At 47.2% G+C, this 27,403-nt stretch overlaps 1 protein-coding gene across 1 annotated transcript; it reads right to left on the bottom strand.

Annotated features, from left to right (window-relative positions):
- Window positions 1-1,699: 1,699 nt before the first annotated feature.
- Window positions 1,700-26,218, bottom strand: LOC118092346 (D-serine dehydratase-like). Its single transcript, XM_035130296.2, has 8 exons — window positions 26,111-26,218; window positions 24,840-24,988; window positions 21,763-22,043; window positions 19,910-20,087; window positions 8,692-8,813; window positions 6,348-6,537; window positions 5,454-5,559; window positions 1,700-3,848 (listed from the first exon to the last, which is right to left on the bottom strand). The coding sequence occupies exons 2-8, from the start codon at window positions 24,986-24,988 to the stop codon at window positions 3,759-3,761; spliced, it is 1,116 nt and encodes a 371-aa protein (XP_034986187.2). The 5' UTR covers window positions 26,111-26,218; the 3' UTR covers window positions 1,700-3,758.
- Window positions 26,219-27,403: the final 1,185 nt, after the last annotated feature.

Genomic DNA, 27,403 nt, shown 5'->3' with positions numbered 1-27,403 from the left:
GGAACATTTCTGCCATGTTTAAAGTCATTGATACCCTGTATCTGATAGTGTTGTAGAAAAATGTTGGGGTTGGCTTTTGCTGCCCAATTCCCCTTCTTCTTCTTCTTGGTGATCCCTCGTAGCCAAGGAAGGTTGTCTTCCATAAACACGGTTTTAACAATGAGTCCGCAAGTGACTGTGGAGGCCAATTCTGGATCCACACGTCCTTCCACAGTGGCGACATTGGTTTCTGGGTGGGAGTTGATCACGGTGTGGATTTGCCAAGCGTGCCTTCCTCTTAGCACATTTCTCCCTTGCGTCCTGAGTTTGAGTGTCTTCAAAGCCCACGACACCTTTGGTAAAGGCTGTTCTCCAAATGGAGCACTCGCAGGCCAGTGTTTCCCAATTGTTGGTGCTTATACTACATTTTTTAAAATTTGCCTTGGGAGAGTCTTTAAACCTCTCTTGTTGACCATCAGCATTATGCTTTCCATTTTTAAGTTTGGAATAGAGTAGTTACTTTGGAAATAACATAACAACTCCCCAAGCAACTCTGAGTCCCCCAAGTCCACAATCCTACTGCACCCAACTGTAGGATTAACAAATTAGACAACTGGGCCAAAGCAAACAATATGAATTTTAACAGGGAGAAATGTAAAGTGGGAGGGGGGGAATGAAAGGCACAAATACAGGATGGGTGACACCTGGCTTGAGAGTAGTACATGTGAAAAAGATCTAGGAGTATTGGTAGACCACAAACTTGACATGAGTCAACAGTGTGATGCCAAGCAGGAAACACCATCAAAGCATTCTTGACATATGCCTGTCAAGCCTCTGCTTAAAGACCTCCAAAGAAGGAGACTCCACCACACTCCTTGGTAACAAATTCCACTGCCGAACAGCTCTTACTGTCAGGAAGTTCTTCCTAATGTTTAGGTGGAATCTTCTTTCTTGTAGTTTGAATCCATTGCTCCGTGTCCGCTTCTCTGGAGCAGCAGAAAACAACTTTTCTCCCTCCTCTATATGACATCCTTTTATATATTTGAACATGGCTATCATATCACCCCTTAACCTTCTCGTCTCCAGGCTAAACATACCCAGCTCTCTAAGCCGTTCCTCATAAGGCATCGTTTCCAGGCCTTTGACCATTTTGGTTGCCCTCCTCTGGACACGTTCCAGCTTGTCAGTATCCTTCTTGAACTGTGGTGCCCAGAACTGGACACAGTATTCCAGGTGAGGTCTGACCAGAGCAGAATACAGTGGTACTATTACTTCCCTAGATCTAGATGCTATACTCCTATTGATGCAGCCCAGAATTGCATTGGCTTTTTTAGCTGCTGCATCACACTGCTGACTCATGTCAAGTTTGTGGTCTACCAAGACTCCTAGATCTTTTTCACATGTACTTCTCTCAAGCCAGGTGTCTCCCATCCTGTATTCGTGCCTTTCAATTCCCCCCCCCCCCAAGTGTAGTGCTTTATATTTCTCCCTGTTAAAATTAATCTTGTTTGCTTTGGCCCAGTTGTCTAATCTGTTAAGGTCATTTTGAAGTGTGATCCTGTCCTCTGGGGTATTAGCCACCCCTCCCAATTTGGTGTCATCTGCAAACTTGCTCAGGATGCCCTCAAGCCCATCCGAAATGGACTTCCGGAACGGATTAAGTTTGAGAACCAAAGTACCACTGTATTATTATTATTACTATTAAATTATTCATATATATTTTTCATCTTTTTAGCTGTTTGTATTTTCATCAGTAAGCCACCTTGAGTCCCTGTCAGGGGAAAAGGCTGGGTATAAATGAACATATCATAATAATTGATTGGCATCTGTCTGTCTCGGGAGACAATGGAGGAGTGTGCCTTTGGGGGTGAAGTCAAACTGCTAGAAGTTTGCAGCACCTGCTGTGGCTGTAGAGAACAATGTGGGAGAGCTCTGTTGAGATTCCTGCATTGCAGGGGGCTGAGCTAGATGTCCTTTGGGGGGTCCCTTCCAACTCTACAATTCTATGATTCTATTGTTTTGTTGCAGCAGGGGCAAATGAAAGCATATACTGTATTGTGTTTTGATTTTTGTGGCCTGCCCTGAGATCTTGGAGCAAAAGGTGCGTAATAAATTGTAGTCGTAATAATAAGAATATTTAATCTCAGGTTAGGGACTAATAAGCATGAAAATCGATAGATGTGGCACTCTGGTTTTTACAAAAGCCCTCTAATACCAACTCAAACTTTTTAAACCTCTCAGTTCCCAGCGCTGAATCTTTCTATTATCTTTTACGAGTGGCCAAGAAGAACCTGTTTAGCAAGCACTCATCCTGACATGCACAAACAAAGCTCACACAGATGTTAGATTCTAGCCGCTCTTTATTGATCATTTGTTCTGATCCTTTTACAAGAGTGGTCATGTTCATCTCACTTATTCATTTAACAAAATCTGCATCTTGCCTATTTGTAATCAAACCTCTAAGTGATTCACTACATTAGAATCATCCGTAAGAAAAGTTTAAAATGAGGCATTAAAAACATTTTAAAAAATCATTACAATGAACAGCGGGCTGAAAGGAGATTAAAACCTATCACCATCTAGGGGTCTGGGCAGGCTTGCATAACAAAAAAATGTTTTCAGCAGGGGAAAACTATGTTGCAAAGGTGTCAATAGGCAGTGAGTTCCATAGTGTAGCTGCTCACCGACTTAAGAGATGTGTCTGGCTGCCCAGCTAAGAGGGTGGATAAAAATCAATGTTTTTAAAAAAATATAAAACCCCGCAAAATCAGATTTTTAAAAAATTAAATCAGATTTTTTTTATTTGAATCAGATTTTTTAAAATAAAATGCTTTTGGAGGAAAAATATTTCTAAAGATAGTTTCCTATTGAAGTTACATTCTAGTCCAAAGGCTATTCATCAGGAAATAAGGATTTGTTTTAAGTTTTTCATGTGTGATAAAACCCAGTCTAATTTTTTAAAAATTGTTTAACCACTTCAGTTAACAAACATGGATACACATGCTACAATGTTATTGTTTTAGTTAAATAAATTGTTTAAATTGTCATTAACAAAATGATTATTTTTCTCCTTCCAATAAAGTACAGCAGCAAAGTTGTCCAAATAAAAACAGTTAAACCTCACCATAATTTAATAATTATCTGCCTGTGTATTTCTAATAGTATAACTGAAATCAGTAGATTTTGATATAACTGTAAAAACTAGTCTGAAAATTCATCTGGCTGTCGAGACAGTCATACCTCCGGTTGCGAACATGTGGGAGGCACATTTGCAACCCGCAGCGTTCGTAGCCTGAAGCACTGCGTCTGCACACGCGCGTGATGTGATTTGGCGCTTCTGCGCATGCGCGTGACATCATTTTGTGCTTCTGCGCATGCGCGATCGCCAAAACCCGGAAGTAACCCGTTCCAGTACTTCCGGGTTTGGTGCGGTCCACAAACGCGCAAACCGCAGCGTTCGTAACCTGAGGTGTGACTGAATTAAGATGATACCAGCAAGAATGAGTCTTTCTGTAAAAAGAAAAGATTTAAATCAAGTCGTACTGACTAGTGATTTAAAATCGTGATTTAAATCAATTCGATTTACATCAAACCCGCCCTGCCAGCTCACCCCCAACTGCTGCAGATTTCCCACGAGGAATGGAAAAAAGCTTCATAGTTTTACTGAACTCGTCCCGTGAGGCCCGAGTTCGAAAGGCACCTTGCACACCTTGCGGATCATAAAAGGCAGTTCCCATCTCTCTTCCGGCTCGCGAGTCTTTGCTCACCTCCTCGTCTTCCTACCAGCCTCTGACCGGCTTCCAGGTAGCGACCACACGTCCCTCGCTGTGGACGTAGTAGACAGGGTGCATGGCAGCGGTGGCGCAGGCCTGTCGGGGAGACAGAGGGAGCACCAAGAGTTGTGTGCTTGTTAAAAAGCCAGAAGCCTTTTTTGTTAGGCATTACAGATCAAGACTTGCCAAAAGAACAGAAGAAGTTATTTATGTGTGCGACAACAGCGGCTAGGATTTTTCTAGCCCCCAACGAAAGATGACAAGACTCCAATGGAAGAAGACTGGCCAGAAAAACTGATGGAATATGCTGAAAGTGCAAAACTTAAGGGCAGGGGGTAGGCAACCTAAGGGCAGGATGCGGCCCAATCGCCTTCTCAATCCGGCCCGCAGACGGTCCGGGAATCAGTGTGTTTTTACATGAGCAGAATGTGTCCTTTTATTTAAAATGCATCTCTGGGTTATTTGTGGGGCATAGGAATTCGTTCACCCCCCCCCTTAAAATATAGTCTGGCCCACCACATGGTCTGAGCGACGGTGGACCGGCCCACAGCTGAAAAAGGTTGCTGAACCCTGGATAAGGACAATAGGTAAAGGTAAAGGTAAAGGGACCCCTGACCATTAGGTCCAGTTGCGTACGACTCTGGGGTTGCGGCGCTCATCTTGCTCTATAGGCCAAGGGAGCCTGTGTTTGTCCACAGACAGCTTCCAGGTCATGTGGCCAGCATGACAAAGCCGCTTCTGGTGAACCAGAGCAGCGCATGGAAACGCTGATTACCTTCCCGCTGTAGCGGTACCTATTTATCTACTTGCACTTTGACATGCTTTCGAACTGCTAGGTAGGCAGGAGCTGGGACCGAGCAATGGGAGCTCACCCCGTTACGGGGATTCGAACCGCCGACCTCCTGATCGGCAAGCCCTAGGCTCTGTGGTTTAACCCACAGCGCCCCCCGCAGGATAAGGACAATAGAGATTTTTAAAAAGATGGAACACTGAGTCACTGGATAGCTCAGTGGGTTAGAATGTGGTGCTGATCATGCCAAGGTTGCAGGTTCGATCCCTGTATGGGACAGCTGCATATTCCTGCATTGCAAGGCGGGTTGGACTAGATGATCCTCAGGGTCCCTTCCAACTCTACAGTTCTGTGATTCTATGACATTCTATGCATTTATGTTGTACCTACAGAAAAACCGTAAAGATGTAGACTCACCAGCAGGGTTTCAGTAAGCACTTACAATTAACAACATAGAAATTAAGATGTAAAAATTGGAAAATAATAAAGCACAAGAGGAAATGTGAAAAATGTAGTAATATTTAAGTTAAAGACTGAATATTAAGCTAAAATAAAACAAGCAGGGGATGCAAACATTCAAAGAACCAGCAAAGGAAGTTGAGGAAAGACATGGGGGGCTGAGGGGAGTTGGGGATTTATATCCTATTTTGTTTTTGAAATAATGTTGATTGCGATGATGATAAAATCTGTAAAACTCAATAAAAATTATCCCCCCTCCCAAAAAAAAAGAGTTGTGTGCGTGTGCAAGAGAGACAGAGGATCAGGAGGGAAGACACCCCCCCCCCCCCGCACAGAGGCACAGAGGGAACGGCACTCTGAACATGGGCAGGGGCGCTCTTCCCTCCAGCGAGGCTGAAGGCACGCCCGTGTCTCAGTGCGCAAATGCTCTCCAGTGCACAAGCCGTACTTACGTGATAAGGGATCAGCGCCAGGAGGCTGCCCAGCGGGAACTGAGCAAAATCCAGCTTGCCAGCCACGGGTTCGATTCTGCCGTGTTCCTGGGTCATCCCTACCAACCTGCAGAGGGAGAAGAGGGATCTGTAAGCCCGTTGGGATTTGCTTCGGAGTCTCTGCCACCCCCCACAGGACCCCCCTCCCCTCCCCCAGGTTGCCTATGAATGTCAGGCCGGCGCCGCAAAGAGAACAGGGAAGTCAAGAGGCAGGGAGTTCCGGGGGGTAGATGCTGCTGCACGAAAATAGCCATCTCATGGGTGTGAGGCAGACATGGCACCCGTAAGGTGCCAACCGCATTTGGGAGGACAGTGTACATTTACGGCCGCCTCACCTCAAGGAGGAGATGGTTGAATTGGAAAAAGGTTCAGAAATGACCGCCAAAATTATCGAGGGGGTGGAGAGACTCCCAGGCACAGTGTTTCGGACTTTTTCGTTTAGACTAGAGAAAAGGCGAGTCAAAGGCGAAATGGTAGACATTTATTTGGGGGGGGGGATTCCCTAGAAAACCTACGATTTACTGCCAAATCGGAACAAACGTTTCCTGCAGTTTGACGTTTGTTACGATTCAGGAGCAAATTCGTGGGTTATCGAGATCGTGGGACAAATGGAAAAAATTGTGGGGCGCTGTGAGGATAAGCTCTGAGACAGTTTGCTGGGGAGACATACGACAGCAGTAGGCTATTGCCCACATTCTGGGCTTCCCAAAGTCAGGATTCACGCCTAGATGGGCCTTTGGTCAGATCCTGCAAGGCCCCTTGTAGGAAAGCCAAATTTTGGAGGGTGTTCCTTTAAGTTGTTGACAAGGCCAGGATCAACAGCACCAATGGAAGCCGTAAGCCAGCTCCACTTACTTGAGGTTGGGATGGCCTTCCACCAGGGCGTAGCCTGTCGGCAGCTGCCCCAGGCTGTGGAGGCTCAGGCCGGTCCAACCGCAGTCCACCAACATCTGGTTGCGGTGTGGGTAGTGGCCAATCACCCTGGTCAAGACCCGGACAGCGATGTCCTCCAGCTGGCAGGAGCCGATCATCATCTGCTGGGCATCTGGAAGGGAGAGAGGGAGGGGGAGTCACTGGGGGAGATTCTCACATAAACCAATTCAAACGAAATCGTTCCAGGGGCCACCACAGAAAAGGTCCCGCTGCTGGGAGACGGAGGGCCCGAGGGATGCATTCCGTCCTGGGCAAGATTCAGAGGGTCATAGGCCAGTGGCGGACGGGGCCGTAGGTAATAGTGACCACCGAGATCTCTGTGAAAAGAGATTGGTTAAATCGCTCAGATCAAGGAAAGTCAAAGTCCTGCTCTCTTCTGCCTTGGTCAGACCACATCTGGAGTCCTGTGTCCAATTCCGGGCACCACGATTCAAGAAGGATGTTGACAAGCTGGAAGGTGTGCAGAGGTGGGTGACCAAGATGACCAAGGGTCTGGAAACCGAGCCTGATGAGGAACGGTTGAAGGAGCTGGGGATGTTTAGCCCGGAAAAGGGGAGACTGAGAGGAGATCCGAGAGCCACCTTCAAATATCTCAAGGGCTGTGACATGGAAGGTGGAGCAAGCTTGCTTTCTCCTGCTCTGGAGGTGGAACTCGAACCCATGGCTTCAAGTTACAAGGAAGGAGATTCTGACAGAACGTGAGCAAGAACGTTCTGATGGCGAGAGCCGTTCGACAGACCACCTTGGGAGATGGTGGGCTTTTCTCCCTTGGGGGGTATTTAAACCAGCGGTCGGATGGCCACCTGCCGGGGATTGCTTTGCGGCGATTCCTGCATCACAGTGGGTTGGACTGGATGGCCTTTGGGGGGCCCCTCCCAACGCTACAAATCTTGAGATTCCTGCACAGTACGCAGTGGCAATATGGACCCCCGGGGACCCCTCTCAGACACTGTGCCCCTCTTGTGACACTGTGCCAAATGATGCCAGCTCAAGGGGCCTCCCGGATAGGTCGGTCTGTTTTATTATTTCCCCGCGGAGGAAAGATTCCCCCACCATCCCTCCCCGCCAGCATGCTTTGGAATGAACACATGGAAAGTGTTACTGGAAACGGAGGAGTAAATCTACATAAATTATGGGGGGGGGGAAGCGAGTGGGAGGGAGGGAGAGAACTTCCCATTTTGGTGGATCTTTCTTTCCAGCGAAAAGGTGGGGCTGGCATGCCATTCTTAACTTTTTCCATCTGCCTTTTTCAATGGGAACCTTTTCTGCATGCAGAGCACACTGGCAGAGTCGCCCGTGGCGTCTTCAGTTAGAAAAACGGATCTCGGGAGCTTCCACAGAGCAGCCGTCTCAGGCAGAGGGGGCTTGGAGAGCTGCTGCAAGCCAGAGCCTGGCTAGCCTGGTGTTCTTCGTGCAGCTGGTGCTACCATAATGGCTTTGGTCCAAGCGATCTATTCCTGCCTGAGCTTTGAGATCTTCAGGGGAGGCCCATCTCTCAGCCCTGCCCCCCTCCCTGGCATGCTTGGTGGGCAGGGCCTTCCCGGTGGTGGCTCCTCCCAGGAAAACTTTGGAACTCCTTGCCTAGGGAAGTTAGACTGGCTCTCTCTTCGATGTCGTTCCGCCGGCAGGCGAATACCTTCTGGTTCCAACAGGTTTTGGGGAACAGGCTGCTTTTGACGAAAGGACTGGCGCCGTGCTGTTTTTCATAGAATCATAGAGTTGGAAGAGACCACAAGGGCCATCCAGTCCAACCCCCTGCCAAGCAGGAAACACCATCAAAGCATTCTTGACATATGCCTGTCAAGCCTCTGCTTAAAGACTTCCAAAGAAGGAGACTCCACTACACTCCTTGGTAGCAAATACCACTGCCGAACAGCTCTTACTGTCAGGAAGTTCTTCCTAATGTTTAGGTGGAATCTTCTCTCTTGTAGTTTGAATCCATTGATCCGTGTCTGATTCTCTGTAGCAACAGAAAACAACCTTTCTCCCTCCTCTATATGTCATCCTTTTATATTTTTTTAAGTATCCCTGGATTAATAGGGGGCGGAAATCTGGTAAACATAGATTAAGACCCATCGGCAACCCTCACCTGGTTTAGCCGGCCAGTTGAAGCCGTTTCCCAGGTGTGGCCACTGTCGCAGGTGAGAGCTAGGCTCTGGGTGGGGACCAAAGGTAGACCGAGTGCCCCAGAAGGAGCAGGATGTGTCCCCCATCCAGAGGTACCGCCCCCTCCCCTAATACTCCATGCATCCCACACACAGCTTACCATAAAAGAGAAAGTTCCCAGGGTGGACTTCGCTGAGCTGGGCCATCTCAGGTACCGGACGGCTGCAGGACGGAGTGGAGCCAATACTGCAGAGGGAGCAGGCCACCCCAGCCTCTTTCAGCCTGGAAGAGATGGGAAAAGGTTAAATGGGCCCTCGTAAAACCTGGGGAAGCAGAAGGGGAAGTGATACGGGAGGTCCTGCGTTCAAATCTCGCCACCTTAGGCATGCATTCACGACGCAGCGTTAGGTCAGCACCAGCCCGCCGCAGCCTGAGAATGATGGGGCTACAACTCCCATCGTCCCGGACCACTGGTTTGGGGTGATCGGATTTGTAGTCCCAAAACAGCTGGAGACCCAGGTTCAGGAAGCCCTGCTCTGGTCCGCACACTCGGGTGGTGAGTGCTGAATAGCCTGGAATTTCAGAGCAAAGAATTCCGGCGGCCTTTGCCGACCTGGGGCTGCCCAGATGTTCTGGACTACGACTCCCATCTACCCCTCCCAGGTTAGTTATGCCGTGACCTACCCTGAGGTCTGTATACGAAGAGCAGCCGACAAATGTAATAAATTGAACTGGACCAAATTTGCAGAATATTTGAAAGACAATTGCAGTCAATTAAATACGTTGCTAGGATTGCAAGAAGCTTTGTAAGTTAAATTATAAAAATCAGTGTATATAAGGATTTTTTAGAGATGAATTAAGATGTTATAATTTTAAGCAATGGTTAAATAATGAAAATATAGAAATTAGTAATAATAGTTAAGAAAACCATAAGGAAGGGTTGAAGGAAGTCAGGCTTTTAGCCAAAATGTTTAATATAAGAAAGGAAAATGTAATGGAAATTAATAATTATTGTAAAACGAATAAAAATGATTTGGCAAAATAAAAAAACCCAAATGTAATAAATTGAACGCTTATTGCATTTATAAACTGAATGTTCATGTCAAGAAATGGAATGTTTATTACATTGCCATCGAATGTTATTGATATTATTATAATTAGTATTGGTTGTTGTTGTTGTTGTTGTTGTTGTTGTTGTTGTTGTTGTTGTTGTTGTCATATTCCTTACCCTAAGGTCCCAGGGAGGGTGGCGGCATTAAACCACAGCATTAGAAACAGTTTTAAACAACTTGATTAAACCCCAGAATTCACTGACTCGGCGGGTTATACTTCGGTCGCACTGCTATAAACATGCCAAATTCTATAAATATTCCCTAATATTGCAATCATTTTAATTTCAGACTCCTCAAAGCACGGAATACAGGCAGTGGTCATTTTGTGTGTGTCCAATTGATGTTGACATTCAATCGAGTTGAAGAAAGACCATCTCTCCTTCCCCTTGACCCCTCATTGAATTTGCATATGGATGTGAGATTTGAACTCAGGTCTTTGTGGTTCACGTAATCCTCTGCAGTGCACCGGGGGCTCCTTCTTCTAAAGGCAGGCAGTGTTTAAACCCCCTGAAAACCCTTATAAGTGGTAGGGAGGCAAAACCAGTTATTTTGTTTTATTTTCTTGGCAGCTGTGCAGATGGGATGAGCCCAGGAGCCCAGAGGGCACAAAATGTTGGCAATTTGTTTCTGTGTCCCCAGCTGGCCCTGCCTGCCCCCCAACTCCCACCAGAAACTGCCTCTTTCCCCTCATTCACCATGTCCGTTTGTGACATCACAGGGAGTTGGTAGATGTCTATGACATCATAGGGAGTCTGTAGCCAATGGCCACAGCTGGGGAAACATCTGCCCAGCCCTCCCTGGCCTCACAATGGGGGTGGGCAACTCAGCAGTTATTAAAATGAGGTGACCCCCCCCATTGTGAGGCCTGGGAGGGCTGTGCAGATGTTTCCCCAGCTGTGGCCGTTGGCTACAGACTCCTTGTGATGTCACAAGGGGGTGCAGCCCCCTCTTCCTGTGACATCACTACCAGAGAGGTGTACCCTATGATCCTAGAGATTTCCCATATAATGAAAACATGGCTGAAAATGCCCGGTCGTTGCATTTCCCTCCACACAACACTGGTCAAACGCACAAATGAACAGAACAATTGTCAGTATCCTTCTTGTCAGTATCCTCCTTGAACTGTGGTGCCCAGAACTGGACACAGTATTCCAGGTGAGGTCTGACCAGAGCAGAATACAGTGGTACTATTACTTCCCTTGATCTAGATGCTATACTCCTATTGATGCAGCCCAGAATTGCATTGGCTTTTTTAGCTGCTGCATCACACTGCTGACTCATGTCAAGTTTGTGGTCTACCGAGACTCCTAGATCCTTTTCTAGGATTGTTTGCTAAGAGGCAGCGCGGCCCTTGAGCCAAAAAAGGGGTCACCCACCCCTGCTTTGTAGCATTCCGAGTTATGCCCCGCTTAATCCCCACCCCACCCCCATTGCCTCTCAAAGAAAAATAACCAGACCCGGTACCTGGGAAAGGCAGGAAAGGCTAACTGCATGAAACAGGCGAAAATTGTGATAATGCAATTTGTCTGCTGGTCTGTGCCCAAAAGGAGCTGTTGGGAAATAGGGGTGCTGTGGGGACAGGGAGATGGCTCTGGCTCCCTTCCCAGAACGGCAGACCTTGTTTATTGCCTGTCACTCCCAGAGCTGGCTCCTGTTGATTCTCTCCAGGCTCCCAGCTGAAGTCTCCTTAGGATGCCAAAAACATTTCCCTTCCCTCCTTTAGGCACCTTTTATACTTTCTGCAAGGGTGTCAGGGGAGTCCTTAAAAGCGCCAGGACGTCCCCTTTGCAGAGTGTGAAGAGTCTGAAGAGGCAGGCTGCTCTCCAACAGGTCCCAGCCCTAAAATAAAGAGCAACTAAAATAATATTGGGCAGTTTGGGAAAGTTCAGAAAAGGCCAAGGCAAATGACCAAAGGGATGGAGAGACTCCCCTGGGAAGAAAAGACGCAGTGTTTGGGAGTTTTTAGAGAAAGGGCGAGCAAGCGGCTACGTGAAATAATAATAATATTTTTTTTTTTTATCCAATTTATATGCCGCCTTATACCCGGAGGTCTCATGGTGGTTCACAAACAAGACCATAACATATAAAATCAAACCAAAGACAATAACCCAATAACACCCCCCCTCCCCAAAGAGCCACATTCTAAAAGGGTGTTGGATATCAATCAGGTCAACCAAAGGCCTGGTTAAAAAGGAACGTTTTTGCCTGGTACCTAAAGGTGTATAATGAGGGCGCCAGGCAAACTTCCCTGGGGAAAGCATTCTGCAGACGGAGCCACTGCAGAAAGGCCCTAGAATCATAGAATCATAGAGTTGGAAGAGACCACAAGGGCCATCCAGTCCAACCCCCTGCCAAGCAGGAAACACCATCAAAGCATTCTTGACATATGCCTGTCAAGCCTCTGCTTAAAGACCTCCAAAGAAGGAGACTCCACCACACTCCTTGGTAGCAAATCCCACAGCCGAACAGCTCTTACTGTCAGGAAGTTCTTCCTAATGTTGAGGTGGAATCTTCTTTCTTGTAGTTTGAATCCATTGCTCCGTGTCCGCTTCTCTGGAGCAGCAGAAAACAACCTTTCTCCCTCCTCTATATGACATCGTTTTTATATATTTGAACATGGCTATCATATCACCCCTTCACCTTCTCTTCTCCAGGCTAAACATACCCAGCTCCCTAAGCCGTTCCTCATAAGGCATCGTTTCCAGGCCTTTGACCATTTTGGTTGCCCTCCTCTGGACACGTTCCAGCTTGTCAGTATCCTTCTTGAACTGTGGTGCCCAGAACTGGACACAGTACTCCAGGTGAGGTCTGACCAGAGCAGAATACAGTGGTACTATTACTTCCCTTGATCTAGATGCTATACTCCTATTGACTCCTTTTGCTCCCCTCCACCCCATCCTGAAGCCAGCCTGGGCCTGGGAAGGGAGAGGATTTCGAGAGGAGCATGTGGCAAACATTCTTTACTGGACGGAGAGAGGGTCAGCGACCGAGGAGCAACAGAGAGGCAGGAGGGGAAGCTCAGCACACGCCAGGCTGGGCTAAAATTAACTCTGATGTGGTCTCACCGCAGCAAGCGCAGGAGTGGGTCTTATCTGTGTCCACCCCCCTCCTCTCCAGACAGACCCTGTATGTGCAGAAAACAAACAGCCTGCGTTCTCTCCACGCCTCCCACCAGAGGACTCGGTGACGTGGCCCAATACTGCTGCTGGTTATGTTCAAACACTCTGGGGCGGTGTTAACAACAAAACTTTTTTTTGGGGGGGGGGACTTCAGCAGGCAAAATAATCCCCGTTTGAATCTCTCTGTGCTTCCAAACCTGCAGGACTGCAATTGGATAGAATCGTGAGCAACTTCTTCTTTGGCGTAGCCACGTAAGATTGTCTTCCATAAACACGGTTTTGACAATGAATGCATTAATGACTGTGGAGGCCAATTCTGGATCTGCACATCTTTCCACAGTGGGGACATTGGTTTCTGGGTGGGAGTTGATCATGGTGAGGGTTTGCCAAGCGTGCCTTCCTCTAAGCACCGTTTCTCCCTTGCGTCCTGAGTTCGAGCGTCTTCAAAACCCATGACACTTTTGGTAAAGGCTGTTCTCCAGTTGGAGAGCTTGCAGGCCATTGTTTCCCAGCTGTTTATACTACATTTTTAAAGATTTGCCTTGAGACAGTCTTTAAACCTCTTTTGTTGACCACCAGCATTACGCCTTTCATTTTAAATTTTGGAATAGAGTAGTTGCTTTGGTAGACGATCATCAGGCATCCGCACAACATGACCAGTACAACGAAGTTGATGTTGAAGAATCATTGCTTCAACACTGGTGATCTTTGCTTCTTCCAGTACACTGGTATTAGTTCCCCTGTCTTCCCAAGCAATGTGTAAATTTTTTCGGAGACACCGTTGATGGAATCATTTGAGGAGTTGGAGATGGCGTTTATAAGTGGTCCATGTTTCACAAGCATACAGTAAGGTTGGTAGTACAATAGCTTTGTAAACAAGCATTTCGGTTTCCCTGCGAATGCCCCGGTCCTCAAACACTCTGCACTCTGCAGAATTGGATAGAATCATGAGCAACAGGCATGCATGCACACATATTTTTTTATTTGTATCCCGGCCTTTCCGCAGTTCAGACCGTGATCAAGGCGGCTTACGACATGGAAAAAGCACGTAATTACAGCATCACAAAGGTAGAAATGGAATTGCAGAGTTGGAAGGCACCCCTGGGGGGGTCATCTCGTCCAACCCCTTGCAGTGCAGGAAACTTTTGCCCAAGGTGGGACTCGAACCCACAACCCTGAAATGAAAAGTCTCATTCTGCACCATTGGAGCTAAATAAAACATTGTTTTTTAGAAATGCACAACCAAACGGAACCATTTCCACACAGATCACAACAAGAGCTAGAACAAAGATACAAAAAAAACCACCCCAGCCCAGGAGCTTTTGTAGCTGGAGTCAGTCCACGCCCTGCCTGCCCATGCCAGGTGGGAAAAGGCTTGTAAGGCAGGGAGCTGGTCTTCTGAATATATGACACCCGGCACAGAATGCCTGTGTTTGAGCAAACCAAGAATCCAGTCCTCAATGAAGGCGAATATTGGAAGATTCAGGACGGATGAAAAAAAAAGCAATTCTTCGCTCTGCACAGAGTGAAACTATGGAACTCCCTGCCACAAGAGGCAGGCATGGCCACCAACTTGGATGGCTTTAAAAGAGGATTTGACAAATTCAGGGAGCAGGAGAGGACTATTGATGGCTGTTCTCTGCCTCCACAGCAACGCTCCCAAAAATCACTTTCTGGAAACCCTAAGGAGGGGAGAAATGCTCTTGTGTTCGAATCCTGCTTGCTGGTTTCCCACAGGCCCATGGCTGGCCCTTGTGAGACCAGGATGCTGGACTAGATGGGCTATTGGCCTCATCCAGCAAGCAGCCTCTTCTTACATTCTAATGGGAGATTTGCGGGTTCTGACCACGCTACGGATTTCTGCGTTGATTCCAAACATCGCAGTTTATGGCACCCACTTTCTTGGGAGCTAGCATTCAAGGGCAGCCTGAACATATGGTTGTCATTATTATTTATTTCATTTATGAATATAATGCTATAAAGTGATAAAAAGCTGCTCTTTCCCCCGCTCCCTTATGGGAAACAAGACAGAAGGTGCCTGGTTTCTGGAACCAGCAAGCAAAAGTGTTTAGGGCTTTCCAATTAAACACACAGTTCAAGCATCTGCTCTGGGAAGCTCTGACGATTCTTCCTAATATTGGCAGCCCCCCCACACGCCCGACTGTCCAAGTGTCCCTATTTCCCCAGGGACGCCCCTGATTTAGAGAAGCTGTCCCAATTTCTGATTTGATCCCGGAATGTCCCGCTTTCCCTTAGGACGTCCCTATTTTCATAGCCACTGCTCCCATCACCTCCTGGCAAATAGAAGGGGAAGAAATGGAGGCAGTGAGAGAGTTTACTTTCCTGGGCTCCTTGATCACTGCAGATGGTGACAGCAGTCATGAAATTTAAAGACGCCTGCTTCTTGGGAGAAAAGCAATGGCAAACCTAGTCAGCATCTTAAAAAGCAGAGACATCACCTAGCCGACAAAGATCCGTATAGTTAAACTATGGTTTTCCCAGTAGTGATGTATGGAAGCGAGAGCCGGACCATAAAGAAGGCTGATCGCCGAAGGATTTATGCTTTTGAATTATGGTGCTGGAGGAGACTCTTGAGAGTCCCATGGACTGCAAGAAGATCAAACCTCTCAATTCTGAAGGAAATCAGCCCTGAGTGCTCACTGGAAGGACAGATCGTGAAGCTGAGGCTCCAATACTTTGGCCACCTCATGAGAAGAAGAGAAGACTCCCTGGAAAAGACCCTGATTCTGGGAAAGATGGAGGGCACTAGGAGAAGGGGACGACAGAGGACGAGATGGTTGGACAGTGTTCTCGAAGCTACGAACATGAGTCTGACCAAACTGCGGGAGGCAGTGGAAGACAGGAGTGCCTGGCGTGCTATGGTCCATGGGGTCACGAAGAGTCGGACACAACTAAACGACTCAACAACAACAACATTTTCATCAGAGAAAAGTTGGAGGGTATGGAATTATCCGACCCCCGAGCTGCCTGAAGGCAATCCTGTATGGGGAAGTTTGGGGGTTTTTTAAACGTTTAATTATGTTTTTATATATCTGTTGGAAGCTGCCCAGAGCGGCTGGGGCAACCCAATAAGACGTGTGGTGTATAAATAGCAAAAATAATCATTGTGGAAGGGGACGACCCTGTTTTCATCGGAGAAATGTTAGAGGGTACGCTTCCCCCCAATGCAAAAAAGTGCTCCACCCCCCCCTTTCACAGCCATGTGCTAAACCTCCCCAGCCATTCTCTCCTGGGTGTGAACTGGAGATCTGGCATGGGGGGGGGGGGTTGTTTGCAAGTTGCATTGGCAAACATCAGCCACAACTTTTGTGCGGGCCTTTGAAGAAGAGGTAGCTTCAAAGGCCCTCATCTGAAACTAAGGGGGGGGGGGACGACACCGCATAATATTAGCCGGGTGCATCATAAAAGCAAGGCAGAGATCGGCATTTATGGCCCTTTTAACTGGGGGAGGACATCAAGTGCAGTTGGTTTGTGTACAGGAGTCGTCTGACCCATAAGCGGGGGGGGGGGGGGGAGAGATGTCACGGAGATCACATCAGGATGGGAGGCGAGCGTTGGGCAGAGCAAGGATTAACCCGTGGGACTCGCTGCCACAAGATGCAGAGATGACCCCGGGGAGAGGGTGATTGATGGCTACTAGCCACAATGGCTGTGCGTTGCCTCCACAGTCGGAGGCAGGTGAATGAATGAATGAATGAATTTATTAATACGGTCGCAGACCAGCATCAACACGCACAATATCACAGATCATAAAACATATCAAAAATACGAAGGACAGTGTGAATATAACAAGGATTTTAATATAAAAATTTAAAATTAATTATTAGCGTACCCCCTGTAGTTAACATTTAGGGGTTTGATCATTATGGGATACCACTTGCTTCCTGCGATCGATTGCGGACACACAGAATTTGGCTACATTTAATGCAGTCTTGGGATTCTTGTCCTCTAGCAGTAGTTTTAAACTATGGTGTTCGGATTCTTTCATGGACTTTTGCAAAACAGGTGTAATAAAAGTCAAACGTATATCCTCATAAAAACGACAACGTAATAGTACATGTGAAGCAGTTTCTACTTCCATCGAGCCACAAGGGCAGACCCGTGCTGTATATGGTTTACCCTCAAATCTGCCCTGCAATAAGGCAGAAGGGAGAACATTGAATCTGACGAGGGTAAAAGACCGTCTGTATTTGGGTATCTGAAGTCCTGGCAGATAGTTAGCTGGAGAGAAACCTCTCCCATAGTCCCTTATTGCTGAATGTTTGATCATTTCGCTCATTTCGCAATTCTACGTCCCAGATACGCTGGCGAATTATAGTCCTGGCTCTCTCGTATCCTGCCGCAATCAAGATCTGCGGAGAGAATCCCAGGCTTCTTATCTTTTCGAACAGGGAGACTTTCCAGTTAGAGTGATAGGAGTCTAACAATGTTAAAGGTGCCAACCCGGCATTGGGCAGAGCAAGGATTAACCCGTGGGACTCGCTGCCACAAGATGCAGAGATGACCATGGGGAGAGATGGTGACAGCAGTCACGAAATTAAAAGACGCCTGCTTCTTGGGAGAAAAGCAATGACAAACCTAGACAGCATCTTAAAAAGCAGAGACATCACCTTGCCGACAAAGGTCTGTATAGTTAAAGCTATGGTTTTCCCAGTAGTGATGTATGGAAGTGAGAGCTGGACCATAAAGAAGGCTGATCGCCGAAGAATGGATGCTTTTGAATTATGGTGCTGGAGCAGACTCTTGAGAGTCCCATGGACTGCAAGAAGATCAAACTTATCCATTCTGAAGGAGATCAGCCCTGAGTGCTCACTGGAAGGACAGATCCTGAAGCTGAGGCTCCAAGACTTTGGCCACCTCATGAGAAGAAGAGAAGACTCCCTGGAAAAGACCCTGATGCTGGGAAAGATTGAGGGCACAAGGAGAAGGGGACGAGAGAGGACGAGATGGTTGGACAATGTTCTCGAAGCTACGAACATGAGTTTGACCAAACTGCGGGAGGCAGTGGAAGACAGGAGTGCCTGGCGTGCTCTGGTCCATGGGGTCATGAAGAGTCGGACACGACTAACCGACTAAACAACAACAAAAAATTTCATCGGAGAAATGTTGGAGGGTATGGAGTTATTCGACACCTGAGCCGTCTGAAGGCAATCCTGTATGGGGAAGTTTTGGGGTTTTTTAAATGTTTAATTATGTTTTTATATATGTCAGAAGCTTACCGGGGCAACCCAGTAAGAGGCGTGGGGTATAAATAGCAAAAATTATTGTTATGGAACGGGACGCCCCTGTTTTCATCGGAGAAATGTTGGAGGGTAGGCTGTCCCACCTGATTGCTCCGAGTTTGAGTTCCCATCACATCAAGGCTCACATAAAAGGCTCTGAACTTCCAAAAGCTGGGAAAGGAGGTGCCTTTTGGAGCCCGGTGGTCTCTCTGGCGAACCCCCCTCTTTCTCGTCTGCTTTGCATGTGGGTGATTTAAAGGCCTGGCCTGGAAAGTATTGTGCCTCCACCCCACCCCACCCCCCGGTTTTATTCTCCTCTCCCCCCATCCCTCCTCCTGCCCCTAAACTGTGTGCCACTTCCTGCCTGCAACTAATTTGAACCTCCATGGAAACATCTGAGAGGAATTTGCCCCAATAAAACAGGAAAGCTTCTCATACACTCGCAAAGAGAGGGAGAGGGAGAGGACATTGGAAGACGTTCCGACAAAAGAGGAATGCACTTTGAAACTATGGGACTGTATGGAGACGGCGAAATAGACGGCGAAAATAAGAGACCCAAAAGACAAAAACGTTTGTGGACAAGTAGAAGATCTTTTCAGATTATCTGGGAAAATATTACAGCCAAAGGAAATTGCAGGCAGGACGGGAAATATAGGCAAAGGAACGAGAACGATAAAGGAACGCAATGATATATGTTAATAAGTATTACATTTAAGAGAAAGGATTTGAACAGAAACATCATGGTAGTTAACAACGGGAAGTCAAATTGCTAAGGGAATATTGTATGGAAACAACGATATCTGTTAAGCCGTATTATTATTATTTGTTAAATTTGTATACCAACCTATACCTGTAGATCTCAGTGTGGTTTACAGCATAAAATACAATATAAGAAACACAAAATACATAATGAAAACAAAAACGGATTTAGTTATTTTTGCTATAGACCATAGGGACCTTTGATGCTGAGAGCCCACTGCCCCCTAGTGGCCACGTGGGGGAGCACACAAAAATGCACCTATTTTTTAAATATAAAAATACTGTACACAGAATTCTACAGGGAACCAACCAGAGGGTCATATAGTCTCCTTGCCCAACACGGGTTCAAACCCGTGACCCTGAGATTAAGAGCCTCACGCTCTGCCAACTGAGCTATTTGTAGCCACACTTGTGTTAAGAAATGCAAACGAAGAGGGGTTAACGTGTGGAATGCAGCCTAAGGCTGGGATTGCTAACTCTACAATTCTATGATTCTATAGGATCACAGGCTCCGGCTGCCTTGTCATGCCTGCTGGCCTGTATTGGACCGGATCCTGGGCCCCCTTGTCTGCCTGCTCCAGATCTGGCCAGCTGTGTGCCCCTTGCTCTGTGAAACTAGGGCATGACGGGGTTGGGGGGCTGACTCAGCCAGGGCAGCTCCTAGTGGCTCAAAGCCAGAGTGGCAGAGGTGTATCAGGCTTGGGTTCGAATCCTCCTTCAGTGCTGAAGCTCACTGGGTGACCTTGGGCCAGCCGCTGCGCCTCAGTTTGACCCACCTCACAGGGTTGTTGTGGGGGCTAAATAAACAGTGTACGCTGCCTTGAGGTCCTCGGAGGGGGAAAGGTGGGATATTTAACTTCAAGAAAGAAGATTCCACCTAAACATTAGGAAGAACTTCCTGACAGTAAGAGCTGTTCAACAGTGGAACTTGCTACCAAGGAGTGTGGTGGAGTCTCCTTCTTTGGAGGTCTTTAAGCAGAGGCTTGACAAGCATATGTCAAGAATGCTTTGATGGTGTTTCCTGCTTGGCAGGGGGTTGGACTGGATGGCCCTTGTGGTCTCTTCCAACTCTAGGATTCTATGATTCTAAAGCAGCGAATCAATAAATATATCCTGCAAGCAATTGAAGGCTTAAAAGCACTCACTGGTCCATGAACTTCAGGGTCAACGCAGTGGTGGTGCGAGCCACGGCCTGGATTTCAGACGCTCCGTGGCAGCCGTAGGAGTTGCCGCAGTGCGCGTATATCCCCACCAGTTCGGTGGCCCCTTCCGCGATGGCCTTGGCGAGCTCGAGGGCAGCGGGGTCGGAATGCCACAGGCCGGCTGGAATTAAAGCGGAGAAAAAGAGATGGGAGAGGTACAGAACACAAGTTTTCTGGCTGGTGCCCACTGGGACCTGATAGGGCGGAAAGCAGAAAAGCCAGCAGTAGGGGGCGCCACAGAGCCAACGACTGCAGGAATTGCTGCCAATGGCCGATGGGGCCAAGTCCGTTCCATGTTTGCTTCCATCCTCCTCCCGGCTGAGTTCCACAAGCGGCAGCAAGGAGGAGGAAGCTGGTGGCTCCGCCCCTTGTCTCCATGCCCCGCATCAAGCCCCCGGGCTCCGCTGGAAGGGAGGGTCATCTAGTCCCTCCCCCCAGCAATGCAAGGATGTTTCGCCCAACATGGGGCTCGAACCCACACAAGCCTGAGATTAAGAAACTCCGACTGAGGCAGGGGTCAGCAAACCTTTTCCGCAGGGGGCCGGTCCACTGTCCCTCAGACCTTGTGGGGGGCCGGACTATATTTTGGAATAATAATAATAATAATGAACGAATTCCTATGCCCCCACAAATAACCCAGAGATGCATTTTAAATAAAAGGACACATTCTACTCATGTAAAAACACGCTGATTCCCGGACCGTCCGTGGGCCGGATTTAGAAGGCGATTGGGCCGGATCCAGCCCCCCGGGCCTTGGTTTGCCTACTCATGGACTGAGCTATTTGCTGCATGAAAAGGGTGCTGAATTGTTCGACTTCCGACTTCCAAAAACAAGAGGGGTGCTAGAAAGTTGCGACACGACTGGAGAATTCAAAAGATATTTCGGTTTCGTTAATACAGTCGTGGGAAAAAGAAAGCGCTCCACCTTTGCATTCTGCGGTTGCATCAGATCGGAACATGATTAACAACCACTTGTTCCTTTAGCAGGTCTTAAAATTAGGTAAATACAACCCCAGATGAGCAACGGCACATGATATATTACTCCGTGTCATGATTTATTTAACAGAAATAGAGCCAAAACGGGGGGAAACCATGTGTGAAAAAACTAAGCCCTGTTTTAATGTATTTTTAATTTTTTTGTTCATGGGCGTAGGCAGGGGGGGCAGGAGGGGGCAATTGCCCCCCCCTAGAAGCAGGGCCACTGGCCAGCCTGCCCCACTGCCCGCCCGGTGCCGTCTCCCTTCTCCCTGGCTGGCTGTGGGGCGGGCGGCGGGAAAGCACCAGAGCCGCGCAAAGCGTTTGGCTGGCTTTCCCTCCCTCCGCCCCACAGCCAGCAAGGGAGAAGGGAGATGTCCCTTCTAGCCGGCTGGCTGTGGGGCGGGCGGAGGGAAAGCCAGGCAACCGCTTTGCGCGGCTCTGGGGCTTTCCCTCCACCTGCCCCAGCGATTGCAGAGGGGGAGGAGGGGATCGGAGCAGCCCGATTTCGGGCTGATCCTGGCTCCCCCTCGTCCCTTCCTATCGCGGAGGGGGAGGAGGGAGTCGGAGCAGCCCGATTTCGGGCTGCTCCGATGTGGCCCCGCCCCCGCCCCTTGGCCCCGCCCCTTGCTCCCCGCCCCTCCCCCCTGATTTTCATCCTGGCTACGCCCCTGTTTTTGTTGGAAGCCACCCAAAGTGGCTAAAGCTTGTCCCAAAGCTTGTACAGTAGTATTAAGTTTTGCCCCCCAAAATGAGATGCCCTGAGCTGGCCACCCTGGCAGAGTGGGTGCTGGCCTGTGCCCGGCAAGAGCCCGCGGTACCTCGGTGGTTCTCGCAGTCGATCTTCAGCCACACTTTCCAGCGTTTCCCGCGGCGCAAGGGTCTCTTCTTCAGGAGGGACAGCGCCGCGTGGCTGTCCACGAGGACATGGAAGACATCCAGCCTCTCTGCCAAGGCGGCACACTCTTCCACCTTGTCAAAAGGCAGAGGGTAGGCGTAGAGGATGTCGTCAAAGCCGCCGTCGGCAAAGAAGCGGCCCTCGGCCAACGTGGACACCACAATCTTCCTCAGGGTGCCCCCGGTCATGAGACGTCCGCCCTCCCTGAGGGAAGAACACAATTACGATTATTATATATACAGTGGTACCTCGCTAGACGAATGCCTCACAAGTCGGAAAACTCGCAAAACGAAAGCGTTTTGCGATTTCTTTTTTTAAAAAAATAAATTTTATTCCATTTTCCAATTTATCAAATTAAAATTAAAAAAAACAATCTTTTATACAAAACATCTTATATTTTCATCTTACATCTTGCTCTGCCGAGCTGTGACTTCCCCCCCCTCCCTTCATGCGGGTTTCTTGTTAACTCCATTTTTGTAGTTCCTTTTTGACTTTTTTAGTCAGTTCGTAGGATTTATTTCAATCCTGCAAGTGTTTTTAAAGATCTACAGTTTTTCTCCATATAGTCCACATAGTCTTTTTGAAACCTCGTCTCACCTTGGTCGCGGATCTTGCAAGTCAACCTAGCAAGTTCAGCATAGTCCATCATTTTTGTCTGCCACTCCTCAATTGTTGGTAATTCCTGTAATTTCCATTTTTGAGCTAACAATGTCCTAGCCGCGGTTGTCGCATACATAAACAATACTTGATCTTCTTTTCTAATCTCTCCTCCTATTATTCCTAACAAAAATGCTTCCGGTTTTTTTGGAAAAGTGTATCTAAACATCTTTTTCAATTCATTATAAAGCATCTCCCAAAATCTTTTTACCTTATCGCATGTCCACCACATATGATAAAATTCACCATCTCTCTCTTTACATTTCCAGCAAGTTTTGTCACTCATTCTATACATTTTAGCTAATTTAACTGGTGTTAAATACCATCTATACATCATCTTATATACATTTTCTTTCAAAGCAGTACATGCTGTAAATCTTAAAGTTTGATTCCATAATTTCAACCACGCATCATATTCAATATTATGCCCAAAATCCTTTGCCCATTTAATCATCACTTCTTTTGTCAACTCATCTTTTGTATACCACTCTAACAACAAATCATACAGAAGCTTTGTTTTGCCTTCTAGCACTTCTATTTGGAATTTGGACCTTTTGTCCTCAAAACCTATTTTCCTATCTTCCCTAAGAACATCATTTATTTGATGGTATTGTATCCATCCTGTTAAAACTCCTTTAATTTCTTCATAGGGTTTTAATCTCCATCCTTTTTCAGTCCTTGTCAAGATTTCCTCGTACGTGGCCCACCTCCCCTCCATATTTACTTTCTTGACTGTTAATACCTCTACTGGTGAAACCCACCATGGTTTTTTAGTCTCCAACAGCATTTTATTTCTTTCCCACACCTCGTACAGAGATCTTCTTATCACATGGTTTGTAAACCCTGTATGAGACTTTTTTTTGTCGATTTCAATGGAGACTCGCAAGACGAAGTTTCCTATGGTGCGCTTCGCAAGACGATTTTTTTTCGTCCCATAGGGTGCCTCGCAAGACGAATTTTTTCGTCTTGCAAGGCACCCTATGGGAAGCCGCACTTCAATGCGTTCCTATGGGAGCCGCTTCGCAAAACGAATTTTTCGCTATACGAAGCGACTCGCAGGACGACTTAAATTCGTCTAGTGAGGCACCACTGTATTCATTTCCCCCCCTATAATTTTACAATTTAAAGTACAGTGGTACCTTGGTTCTCAAACGCCTTGGTACTCAAACAACTTGGAAACCAAATACTGCAAACCCGGAAGAAAGTGTTCTGGTTTGCGAACTTTTTTCAGAAGCTGAACGTGCTCTGTTTTGGGTCCAACGCTTCCGTTTTGAGTGCCACACTTCCGTTTTGAGTGTTAGCTGAGTCTTTAGCTGAGATTCTTGCATTGCAGGGGTTGGACTAGATGACCCTCGGGGTCCCCTTCCAACTCTACAATTCTATGATTCTGCGATTTATGTCCCACCTTTTCCCCTGTACTGGGACTGAAGGCGGCTTAGACAAATTGAGAATTCCCCACAGATAAAATACGGAGGACTAAAAACATACAAAAGACCTTCGTGAATAAGATAACTAAACTCTAATAGAATTAAAACAACTGAGGAAACAAATTACTGGGATTTGATTAATTTGTTTCTTTAGTTTTTTTCTCTGGCAAAGGGTGTTTAACGAGATAACAGAAATCACCGGGTTAAAGCTGACCGAAAGTCCAGAGGTAGCATTATTATCAATTTACGATGGGGTGGAAGGTTCGCAGGCAATGAAGGACTTGCTCACAAATTTATTGACAGCTGCACAAATTATGATAGCTAGGAAGTGGAAGTTTGGAGCAGATTTCAAGCCATAGGTGCGGGATTTCGATATCCGGGTCCTTTTTCAGGATTTGGAATTTGATTTACAGTGGTACCTTGGTTCTCAAGCTTAATTCGTTCCGGAAGTCCATTCTAAAACCAAAGCGTTCCTAAACCAAGGCACGTGCTGTAATGCAAAACGGATTAATCCATTCCAGATTTTTAAAAACAACCCCTAAAACAGAAATGTAACATGAATTTTACAATCCAACGAGACCATTGATCTATAAAATGAAAGCAATAAACAATGTACAGTAGTACCTCGGGTTACGAACACGATCCATTCCGGATCGCGCTTCGTAACCCGAAAAGGTCGCAAACCGAGCGCCATAACACTCAAAGACGGAGCACGTTCGGTTTCTGAAAAAAGTTTGCAAACCGGAACACTTACTTCCGGGTTTGCAGTGTTTGGGTTCCAAGTTGTTTGAGTACCAAGGCGTTTGAGAACCAAGGGGCCACTGTACTAGACCTGCCAAATTGCAAGCAAGATGGTAATGTCATCTCTCTCTCTCCCCCCACCTGCAATTTATTCTTCCAATATGGCGCTACTTACAGCGTTTTGTGGGTTTTCATGTGGGGCCTCAAGACCACGCCCAGGGCCTTGCAGCGATCCCTCATCCGCTCGGCGTTCCTCTTCGCCGTATCCAGGTCCACGGTGAACGCTGGGCTCGGCAGCTCTCCCACGGGTCTCCCAGTCCACATCTGTCAGGAGGAGAAACTTGGCAGGAGACCCACACAAATGGCACAAGGGATGCTTAAGACCAGAGCAGGGAACCGTTGACCTGCCAGCTGATGTGGAACTACAACTCCCATCAGCCCTAGCAGGCATGGCTAGTGGTCAGGGATGATGGGAGTTGTAGTTCAGCAGAATCAGCCTGCATAGCTCAGCCGGTTAGAGCGTGGTGCCGATAATGGCAAGGTTGCAGGTTTGATCCCCATTTGGGACAGCTGCCTATTCCTGCCTTCCAGGGGGGTTGGACTAGATGACCCTGGGGGGTCCCTTCCAACTCTACGATTCTATGATCAGAAGAGGAGGACGGGAGGAGGCGCCGCTGCCGCCGCCGCATGAAGGAGAGGAAAAGAACGCAACCCACGTGTGGTGATTCACACGGTGATTCCTGGACTGTCCGTGAGCCAGATCCAGAAGGCAATTGGGCCTGATCCAGCCCGTGGACCTCAGTTTGCCTACCCATGATCTAATGCAGGCACCCCCAACCTGCGGCCCTCCAGATGTTTTGGCCTACAACTCCCATGATCCCTAGCTAACAGGACCAGTGGTCAGGGATGATGGGAATTGTAGTCCAAAACATCTGGAGGGCCGAAGGTTGGGGATGCCTGATCTAATGCAACCCTGAGACAGTGCAGGAACCTTTTGCCCAATGTAGCCTATTAGCCACTGGGCAACCCAGCCAGATGGGTGTGCTATAAATAATAAAATTATAATTATAATTATGTTGGGTGCCCACCAACTCCTCCCCTCCTCCCCGGGAGACAAGGGATGCATCCGTATTATCACTGAGCTTTGAGAAGACACAAAAATCTTATTGGAAAACTCTCCTGCCGGTCCTGTTCTCTGAACCCCAGTGCAAAGGAGAGGAAGGGATCTTGAAAGCACAGAGGCCAAGAGAACAGCCGCACAACACAATAGTATTATTGGCTACTTCAGGGGAACAGACAATTTTGCATTTGAGGCTGGATGGAAAGGGAAGGGAAATATATCCGTCTGCAACAAGAGAAATGGAAGGTTTCCTTTTTGCCTGCCGGCCTGTCTCGATACACTTAAGGAAACGGAATGGAATCTTAATTTGGAAAGAATAAGTGTACCTCTTAGCAGAGTTGCTTTCGCTCAGATCCAGCTGCTCTTAAGTTTGGGTAAAGTCCACTTTTGCAGCACAGAGACAGCTGGTGGCTGATCAGGGCTGAGGTCATATGACATGGGGGGGGCGGGATATTGAGGGAGTGTTGGCTGTTCCCTAAACCCCATTGGCTTAGCCAAAGGGGGTGCAAGAGCCACCTCTGCTTCCTATTGAATTAACTGCTTGCCACTCCAAAAACAAAACAAAACTCAAAAACAGATGTAAGTTCATGCAAAAAAGAAGCTCTAGCGCTTGCACGTGCACTGATCAAAAGACATTTTGCAAAACCCAAGAAAGAAAAAGGATTTTTTGTTTTTCTTAAATGAGGAAATGTTTAATGCATACTTTGCAAGCTTTATGTACAGGTTTTTACATTAGTTGAACTTCTAAAGGTCACTTGTAACAACATGAATAAGGTTTCAAAATTGGACGGTTAAGAATATAAGATTTTACGGACGTGCATGAATAAGTATATAATAATAATGGAACGGGGAGGGGGAGTGGAGGGAAGTCAATTAAGATGTATGATTTAAATTTTTGATGATGATGTTCTTTTATTTTTTTGTTATTATAAAATTAATAAATTGCATCTAGCTTTGCACAAATGGCTTAGGATTTTTAACCTTGGGTCCCTTCTTCTTCTTCTTCTTCTTCTTCTTCTTCTTCTTCTTCTTCTTCTTCTTCTTCTTCTTCTTCTTCTGTCAGTGCAACTGAGTTTAATGCCTCCAAAAGTCTGATGAGGAGGACTGTGGTCCCCGAAAGCTTGCGCCACTACAACCAACGCCTGAGCCTTTAAGGTGTCGCAAGAGTCTTATACAAAACAAAGAGACTTGTGTCACCTTAAACTTTATAAAAACCATACAGCTGCGCCCCTAATGCTCAAATTGCTTAAAAATCTTCGCCGTTATATCTAGGGTTGCCAGACTCAATAGAGGGCAGGACTCCTGTGCCTTTAATTGCCCTGCTCTCTTTTGAGTCTGGAAACCTTAAAGAGAAACCAGCAGACCCTTTGCTTGGAAATTAAAGAAAGGGTCTGCTGGTTTCTCTTTAAGGTTTCCAGATTCAAGAGAGAGCAGGGCAATTAAAGGCACAGAAGTCCTGTCCTCTATTGAGTCTGGCAACCCTAGTTATATCCTTCTTCTGGTTATCCTTTTCATAAAGTTAAGTCGCCTCGGGGAGGGTCTATTGCAAATAAACAAATAAATGATGGCAGTTTTGGGGCAAATGCAAAGCCCCCATGGATAGCGGGGATGCAATAGTA

Source organism: Zootoca vivipara, chromosome 12 (genome assembly GCF_963506605.1).
Source record: "Zootoca vivipara chromosome 12, rZooViv1.1, whole genome shotgun sequence".
Classification (NCBI taxonomy): domain Eukaryota; kingdom Metazoa; phylum Chordata; class Lepidosauria; order Squamata; family Lacertidae; genus Zootoca; species Zootoca vivipara.
Note: the sequence above shows the minus strand (reverse complement) of the source record. Positions and strands in the feature narration are given on the sequence as shown.